This window comes from Kryptolebias marmoratus, linkage group LG13 (genome assembly GCF_001649575.2).
Source record: "Kryptolebias marmoratus isolate JLee-2015 linkage group LG13, ASM164957v2, whole genome shotgun sequence".
NCBI classification, from domain to species: Eukaryota; Metazoa; Chordata; class Actinopteri; order Cyprinodontiformes; family Rivulidae; genus Kryptolebias; species Kryptolebias marmoratus.
Window position 1 is genome coordinate 27,052,207 of NC_051442.1, and position 9,333 is coordinate 27,061,539.

Sequence of the window (9,333 nt, forward strand, 5' to 3'; positions counted from 1 at the left end):
GCTGTTCGTAACCAAGCAACCGAAATCAACAGAAGGCTAGATAGCGGCAAAAGACAAAACTAGATCCTGTTAAGAATTCTTTAAAATAAAAGACTTCCTCTCTCCAAAATAAATCATAAATAAAGCTTTGAATTTAATTATTTTTCACGTCACCTTTTTGTAATTATGTACAATCAAGTTAAATTCTGTGAATAATAATAATCATTGTACAAAATTACAAAAAAAGTGACGTGAAAAATAATTAAATTCAAAGCTTTATTTATGATTTATTTTGGAGAGAGGAAGTCTTTTATTTTGAAGAATGCTTAACAGGATCTAGCTCTGTCTTTTGCCGCTATCTAGCCTTCTGTTGATTTCGGTTGCTTGGTTACGAACAGTCGTTGCCGTTATTCACCTATTGTACAGTTCAATAAAAATTTGAACAGAAAATGTTCATCAAATACAGTTGAGCCTCCGTTATAATCACTCTTTGGCCATTTCCCGAATCAGAAGCTACAATCTGAAGCCAACTTCAGCTTCGATCCAGACAGTCAGTTAGGAACGCCGCCGCAGCTAGAGGACCGGACTGACGTTTCCTTCTGTGCAGTCCCGTTCTGTTTAGGATCCTGGTCAGAGTACGCATACTATTTATGATTTTAACCACAGTGCAAAGCAGCATCCGTATCCGTGTAGGCCAAACATGAAGGGAAACCTGACCAATTCCTGTTAGCCACTGTACTAGCCTAGCATAATACCGCCACTTCCTGGACATAAAATTATCACGTTTTAACAAGATAATTATCATGTTTAAACAAGATATGTATCACGTTTTACAAGATAATTATCACAATTTAACAAGATACGTATTAGTTTTAACAAGATAATTATCACGTTTTAACAAGATACGTATCACGTTTTAACAAGATACGTATCACGTTATAACGTGATAGCGTTCAAATTTTTTTTTTTCCTGCGTGATAGCAATGCGCTTCCGTAGGACAGAGAATCTGATTTGTTTGCCATATTTTGCTCATGTTCATCCTAACATCAAGACCATTTTTAAACATAATACACATGAAAGGTATTGAACATTCAATTTTATAAGAATGAAAATGAAACCTTATATTTCTTTTTTATTGATTTGTTATTGCTCTGTCTTTCCCAATTAGAATATAGATAGATAGCAAATAAGGATGAACAACATAAAATGTATATATATATAATAGAAAATATGTTAGAGTTGAAACTGAAATGAACACGTGTTGTGCTGTACAACAGAGCAACTGAACTCTTTTAGAAGAGAAAAAAGAGGATGCTTTTGTTTTCAAATAATCAGCAGTTTTGGTGAGATAAATGCATCTTATTTTTACTTTTTTTCCTATATGGTCAATCCTGGCTAATCCAGCCTTTATTTTTTTATACTAAATTTTCAAGGTTCTTCAGCTCATCATGGTGTCTCTCCTGAGACGGATTTTTAATGGTAAAATAATGTATTTGTTTCTTGCTTATTAATCACAGTCACTGTATGTCTCTGGAAAGAATCTAAAGTCTGTTTCTTCTAACACTGATACGAGTTATTGTATTTTGGCCATTTGTTTCGGTTGGCAAGTAGTTTTCTTGATTTATAATTCTAATTTTGAAAAGAAAATCAAATCATTTATGGAAGTTCTAATTTATATTCAACTACAAAAAGAAAAGTGGCTCATATTTCAAATAAATGTTTTGTATTTTGAAATGAGATAAAATAAACATTTGTTATTGTTTTTCGAACTAGGTCTTGATGAATAAAATCTAATTACCAAAACGGGCATGGAGCCCTATTCACCAGACCGTTCACTGGATCCAAATAAATTAAAGTCATTTGTCAGAGAATAGAATTTTAGGGTTACTTTTCATGATATTGTGTTGTATTGTGAGTCTGTCATATGATGATACCTGAGCAGGTGGATCTGTTGATGTCCTGTCAGGGCTCAGCTCCTTCACTTTGGTGCCTCCTGTCACACCGCTCTTGCAGAAAGCTTTAAACATCAGAGAATAATTCATTTTAAGTTAAAAAAAAACGCACATCCATAAAGCTAGCAGGCACTTTTTAAATATTAGGCATACAATTAAGACAACACTAACTCATTAGATTAGCTGACATCAGTTGAAGCAGTCACAGTAAGGCTCCATCAACCTCAGTAATGCACCATGACTCAGTGTGTATTTATTTGGGTTTTGACATTTTTGCTTACATCTGTTCTCGACTGTCATCTGATGATGTACGCCTTTCTTGTCACCATAAGAAGTCCAACAAGTTTGATTAATGTCTTTTTCTGCAACAAAAGAGGTGCAGTTAAAAAAATAAACTATCAATGTCTGTCATATTAATGTATTCAAGGAGCTTTAACACAAAACAAAATATAAAGATAACCAATTTGAGCTTTAACATCTTAATCATTTGACTGCATTGTTTGAAATCTGAACATCTGGGCCAATACTCACTGAAAGCTTCACTATCCAGAGCTAATGTTGGCATACATGATCTAAAATGACAAATAATTGTAGAAAAGTTTTCTGATATATTCTTTTGTTAAAATTGCTCAAAGTAAGCCAATTACTCTTACCTTTGGGTTTCCTCTTTCAGTTTGGTTGTACCCTTTGGTTGATCCTTAAGGACACAAAGACAGAACTTAAATTAAAAACCTAAAATTCTTTGAAGAAATGCATATCACCCACCACCATTCATGTTAAATTTTTAAAGGGGACCTATTATGCAAAATTCACTTGCATGTTTTTGTACTTCCATTTCGGTATCTATTGCTTCTAGAAACAGTCCAAGCGCAAAAAAAAATCCCACCCAGCTGTTTTTGACATTAAGTAAATGTTTTTTGGTGTCTGCAAAACAACCAGTTTTAAAAACCTCGGGGTTATTGCATCACAATCCCCCTCACCTAGCAACCCAAGAGGAGCTCCACCGACGTCATTACAAGAAGACCATCACGTTTGTTCTGCTGGTTTTACTGCTGAACAACGTCTGCTGGTTTTGTTGTCGGCTGCGATATAGAACATGTGTCCATGCATGTTCTCCCAGTCACGGAGAACAGAGCTGTGTGGATTCATTTTATTGTTGATGGCAATATCCCCTCGATATTGCCAAAGAAAGTTGTAGTTTGAACAGAAACTACAACCAGAAACATGTCTCTGTTAAAGTCACGGCAGGTTTATCTAAACTAATATTAGAACTATGTTAATACATTTTTTTTGTGTGTGTGTGAATTAATAATGATATAAATGTGCATCAGATCCGCAGCATTCAGTGAATTTTTATGTTTTGAGACAGGACACTGAGTTGGGGGTGTGGCCAACAGCAGCAAATTTGCATAAAAGTGACAACGCCCTAAAACCGCCCATTCTGAAATGAGGTCAAAACAGACAAATTTTGATATCTGAGAATGATTTTGTGTATTAAATTTAATGAACATGCTTTGTATAGCCCACAGACCTATCCTGACCTTTTCAAGCAAGCATAATAGGTCCCCTTTAAACTACAATCATCTTGCGTAGAGAAGGAACAGAGACGTAGTCGTTTTGGGCAAACCTTGTAAATGACCTTATGTGTCAGCTTTCATAATGTGACCAGCAGAGGGAGATCTTTTTAAAAGTTTTGTACAAGACGCACCAGAACACAAACTGAATTGTACAGAGAATTGTATTAACAATTTTCCTAAAACATTCCTCTTTTTAAAAACATGGCTTCAGACCTACTACTTGGTCCCAGATAGGAAAAGGGGACATATGGAGTGAAGACAATTATTCCCCCCAAAAAACCCAAAACATGCAATGCAAAAAAAGAACAAATTAGTGAATCAAAACAAAAAAAGCAAACAAATTAGTAATTTCAACAACACACAACAAATATCAACTATATTAAAAAAAAACCACACATTTTAAACAATGGAACAAATTGTTGTTATCCAATTCCAAATGCCTTTTAACAGGGCCAAAGGAGTCACGCCCCGCCCACACAGCCTGCCCAAACAGGAACAGGTTTAGTTGAGAGCTGCACGCCACAACAACCCCCAGCCGCAGCCCGCAACGCCAGCCGAGCAACGCCAGCCGAGCAACGCTGCAGAAATGCACAGCAGATGCAGCACCCAAAAAACAACCATAATCCTAGCCACCGATTGCAAAACCGGCACTTACAATCTCAGATGAACACAAGCCAACATGTAGCAGCCGACATGTAGTGGGAGAAACGAAAACACATACACCTTGCAGTGGCCTGCCCAACTATAAAGCCATCTGCCCCACCCATCAATCAACGGTGCGCTTCTGGCTGCACCTGGCGCGCAGAGTGGGGGAGAGTGGAACACCATCCCACCACAATAATATTGTGAGATCCTGCGAGATAGTGTTAAGAATATTTAATATGAGGATGACTTTCAGCTACTACCACAAAAAATTTAGTTCAGCATCTGTAAAACTGACTGAATTAGAACCATTTATGTGTTGGCTAATGTCAACCTTGTCAATCAGCTGTGGCAGCAATCTTGAATCTGATTGAAAATGTTATTTTTTCTAAATGTTAATAAGTTTTAGATGTATAGCCAATTAACACTTTCTGACAGTTTCACTAAAATCTGTTTGGTGGTTCAAGAGATATTTTGCTAACAGAAGAGGGCTGACAAACAGTTATTGCAAATGTTTGAAGTAAAGAAATTGCTCAATGTGTAGTGCTCAAGGTATGTGCTGTGGAACTACTACCACACCAGGTTTAAGCATGATCTTTGTAAAATTCACTAATAACCATTTTATGTTAGGTAACGTTGATTAGCTGTAGTGGCCATCTTGAATCAAGTTGACTCCAAAAGTTAATCAGTTGTAGATGTACATCCAATGAATACTTTCTGCAAGTTTCATTAAAATTCATCCAGTTGTTCAAGAGAAGCTTTAGTAAAAGACAGCCACAGAAACACAAACAGAAACGCAGGCAAAAATATTGTTACCCTTGCTCATCTTTTTGTTGTCAGGCGACAAAAATAGACACGCTACTTTCACAGTTTTGTGTTGTTTTTTTTTGTTGTTGTTTTTTTACACACACACACACACACACACACACATATATATATATATATATATATATATACATGTGTGTGTGTGTGTGTGAATTTATATGTGTGTGTATTTAAATTGTTGTACACAGTTTTAGTAGCATACAGACTTCGTTCTATCTTCACTAAAATCTGACTTGATTGTGCACGGCAGCCTTTTACCCTGAGTACCACACGTCACCCTAATGCTCTGTCTGTTATAAGTAACCAGTGTAATAGTATGCAGGCTAAATTTAGGTAATTATTGAAAAACTGATGAGTTTGCCGTCAGTGTCTGATTATTTTCCAAGTAATTCTGGAAACAGACTTACAGTGTGGCTGGATGGGTCTGAGCCGCCCCCCTCAGGTCTGTGCCTCAGACGTACAGGACTGCAGTGGTATTTGGGGAGGATGTCCTTCAGAGTTCGGTTGTTTGCTGGTTCATATATGCTTTCTGTGGAGCCCTCCTGAGAAAAGCAAACAATCAGCCTGAATGGTCACATTTCCTGTGTTTGAATACTTCTGTGTGCATAATTTACTCTTGTTTGATTTGCTAATGCCACTGTCATACTGTTTTGTGTTTTGTTACATATGTTGGTGTACTTTGAAATTCATTTTACTAATGTGGGTCAAAATATGAAAAATTGAAAGGCACTGTGTTTTCTTGGAAGCAATGCATATTTCTTATTGGCTTTCATGCCAGAGTTTGAGACTAAAATAATCTTATGTTGAGAAATTTTGGAGTTATAGCTGTTGTGATAAAACTATTGTCAAAATAATGTTATGCACAATCTCATGTGATATTGCAAGAGTTCATGCTCAGAGTGTATATTGTCTCAAATTTTAACTCATTAGCTGTACATTTGACTGAGTTATAGCTATTTTTGTGTTGGTTAATTTTGATTAGTTTGTCCATCTCAAATTGGATTGACTCATCAGTTCATCAGTTGTAGATGTATATCCAGAAATATTTTTTTTAAAGTTTCATTAAAAACCATCCAGTGGTTCATGAGAAATTTTGCAAACAGACAACACTGACTGAATTTATGTGTTTTCTAAGGTCAGTTAGCTGTGGCAGCCATCTTGAATTGAGTTAGTTTCAAACGTTAATCAGTGGTAGATGTAAATCCAATGATAAAAATATTTATTGTGAAACTATTTGTATTACTACTACACCAAAGTTTAGGTCAATATATTTAAAACTGACTGAGTTATAGACATTTTACATTTCCTCATATCAGTCGACTATATGACTATGGGCTGACTTCAAAGATTTATCAGTTGGAGATGTATATTCATTGAATAATTTTTCTGAAAGTGTCATTAAAATTTGTGAATTAATGAAGGTTATTTTTAAAAAGTTAACTCTTGTGACTTATATTATGTCTATGTAATGTTCATGGCACATTCCCATACAGTATATTGTGTATGTATTGGTTAAAGGGTCAGAATGTTACAACACTGTAAGTATGGTGTATGTTACATTGTCATGGATTAACCATCTTGTTTTTGTTAGTGTAATATTGATGTGGTGTTTTTGTGGTATTCACAAGTCAGTATTAAAGAGAGATTACTGTTACATTCTTTCCTATTTGCTTAGAACATTGCAAAAAAAAAAAAAAAAAAAAAAAAACACCTATGCATTGCACCAACAAAATGCCTGTAAAAATATCAACAACAAGAAAGGATAAAGACAAGTATGTTGTTCTGAAACTGAAAAAAAACACCTTTATATATTATTGGTACACTTATAATACTGTGCTACATACACTCACTGGCCACTTTATTAGGAAAACTTTGCTAATACCAGGTTAAAATCCCTTTGTCTTCAGAACTGCCTTAATTCTTCATGTTATAGATTCAACAAGTTCTTGGAAACATTCCTCAGAGATTTTAGACCATATTGACATGTTAACATCATGCAGTTGCTGCATAGTTGTCGGTTGCACATCCATGATGTGAGTCTCTCATTTCACTACATCCCAAAGGTGATCGACTGGATTGAGATCAGCTGACTGTGGAGGAGTTCAGTGAATCAAGACTCATCAAACCAGGAAATGTTTTTTAGATCTCTTATTGTTCTGTTTTGGTGAGCCTGTGTTAACTGTCATCTCAGTTTCCTGTTCTTAGCTGACAGGAGTGGCACCCAGTGTGGTCTTCTGGTGCTTCAAGGTGTTGTGTGTTCAGAGGTGGTATTCTGCAGACCTTTATTTGTAAGAAGAGGTTATTTGAGCTACTGTTTCATCTCCAACCAGTCTGTCTATTCTCCTCTGATATCTGACATCAACAAGGCATTTTCACCTTACACAAATGTTGCCCACTAGATATTTTCTTTTGTAGACCATTCTAGAGATGGTTGTGTGTAAAAACTTCAGTCTGTCTGACACCAACAACCTAGACACATTCATTTTTACCTACTCTGATGTGCAGTTTGAACTTCAGCAAGTCATCTTCACCACATCTACATGCCTAAAGACAATGAGTTACTGCCATGTGATTGGCTGTTTAGCTATTTATGCTAACAAGCTACTGAACAGGTGGACCTAATAAATTGGCCAGTGAGTGTATACTCCAACAATGCAATATGCTTTCAGCAACCATATCAAATTGTAAATAACATTGTATTTATGTGGTACATATGTCAAGAACAAAAAGAAAAACACTTCCGATACACAGCTCTAACAAGACAAGCAAAAAAACTTCTATGACACATAAGTGTCACAAATACGCCACAATACTGTGCTAGTACAAACAGAACATTGGTATAGCATTGCGTGAGATTGCGTAGCATTTTTGTTAGTCACTGTTACGTAACCTTTCCATCATGGTAGTTTTTGATGTTGTTGTTGTTTGTATTAAATTAATGAAACAATTTGTGAAACACTGGAAATTGTGTTATGTGTATCAACAATATTACCTACCATGATATAGTCATTCATTTAAATAATATGCAGAAAACAATAACAACAGAGAAGACTACATATAAAAACCTTAATGAGTGTCAAATCATAGTGCTTGGAAGTTTGTTCTCATTATACATGGAAAGTCCATTTCTGGTCCTCTTCAGAAATAATAACATCAGCAACACAATGAATTAATTTTCTCTGCTCATGAGCTCTGTTAAGGCTGCAGAGCAAGTCCCAACAAACTAGCTTTAAAAAGTAAAGAAATTCAGAAGATTTATCTTACCAGAGTGAAGCAGAACATGTTCATGGTGGATAGCATGTGTTGGAGACAATAAAAAACATATGGACACAAAATATGCCCTGTGGACTCCAAGCAAACACCCTTTCATACACCTCCCACTCCCCTCACTCATACACATGCACCTTAATACACCCCTCTGATGCAGAGAATCACACAGACCCCATGCTGTCTCCAGTCCAGTGGCCTAATCCTGGCTTCAAATCCCTCACATAATCCAATAGATGCAGTGAGCCATCACTGGCCTCAAACAGACTCAAACCACCCATAACAACAGGACAATAAACAACAGAGTGACTTTTCCTGGCATGCATCTGGATGGATTTTATTCTTAACCTGACTTTGAATTATCATTAAATGTCATGGAACTGTAATCCTCTTTGGATTAAACACCCCAGAAACATTCAGTAAGTGTTTGTAACATTATCAAGCATGTTCCATGGCTCTTTTTAAATACATACTGACACTACCTATTGCAGTATATGTCTTTATTCAGCCAGTTCAGATCTTTAAAGACTGTGATATCTAACTCTGGGTTCTGCAACCTTTACATTTAAAAGAGCTGTTTCTGCTACTTCTCTCACTAAATCAATTAGCCCAGATACACAAAATGGACATGAAAATTGAAATAAAGATAACACACCTCATTGAGTGGTTTGTACGTTACATCATAAAATTAACAATTTACAATAAATTGTTGCCATGTATTGGCAATTCATTTCTATTTTTGTGGAAAAATAATAATATAAGTATTCCACTTTGAAATAGCAAAATTTAAATTTTCTTTCTTGCAAATTATTGATTTGAACAAAAAAATTGTCAATTCCTAATGTGCATTTTATCAAATGCCCATTAACATACTAGATTTTGTATTTTCTATGAAAATACAGTGAATGTTGAGTGATAAATGGCCGCTAAAATTTTCCAAAGAAACTAAAATTGAGGGTTGTTTTTTTTAATAAAAAGCAACACAAATGCTAAAGTTAGCAAAACTGTAGGTTGGACTCTGCCTTCTGGGGCTACTTGAGAGAAACCCATAAGCCCTACAGAAATAGTAGAAATATAATCTGAAAATTTT

At 35.6% G+C, this 9,333-nt stretch overlaps 1 protein-coding gene across 1 annotated transcript in view; it reads right to left on the minus strand.

Moving 5' to 3' along the window:
* The window catches only part of samsn1b (SAM domain, SH3 domain and nuclear localisation signals 1b), a 38,881-nt gene extending 30,053 nt beyond the window's left edge, over positions 1–8,828 (minus strand). Inside the window, exons 1-6 of the mRNA XM_017439045.3 lie at positions 8,241–8,828; positions 5,384–5,518; positions 2,586–2,629; positions 2,464–2,504; positions 2,214–2,294; positions 1,915–1,997 (exon numbers count right to left, since the gene is read on the minus strand). Coding sequence (XP_017294534.1) covers positions 1,915–1,997; positions 2,214–2,294; positions 2,464–2,504; positions 2,586–2,629; positions 5,384–5,518; positions 8,241–8,276 — 420 coding nt within the window. The 5' untranslated portion in view covers positions 8,277–8,828. The remainder of the gene's footprint in view (positions 1–1,914; positions 1,998–2,213; positions 2,295–2,463; positions 2,505–2,585; positions 2,630–5,383; positions 5,519–8,240) is intronic.
* Positions 8,829–9,333: the final 505 nt, after the last annotated feature.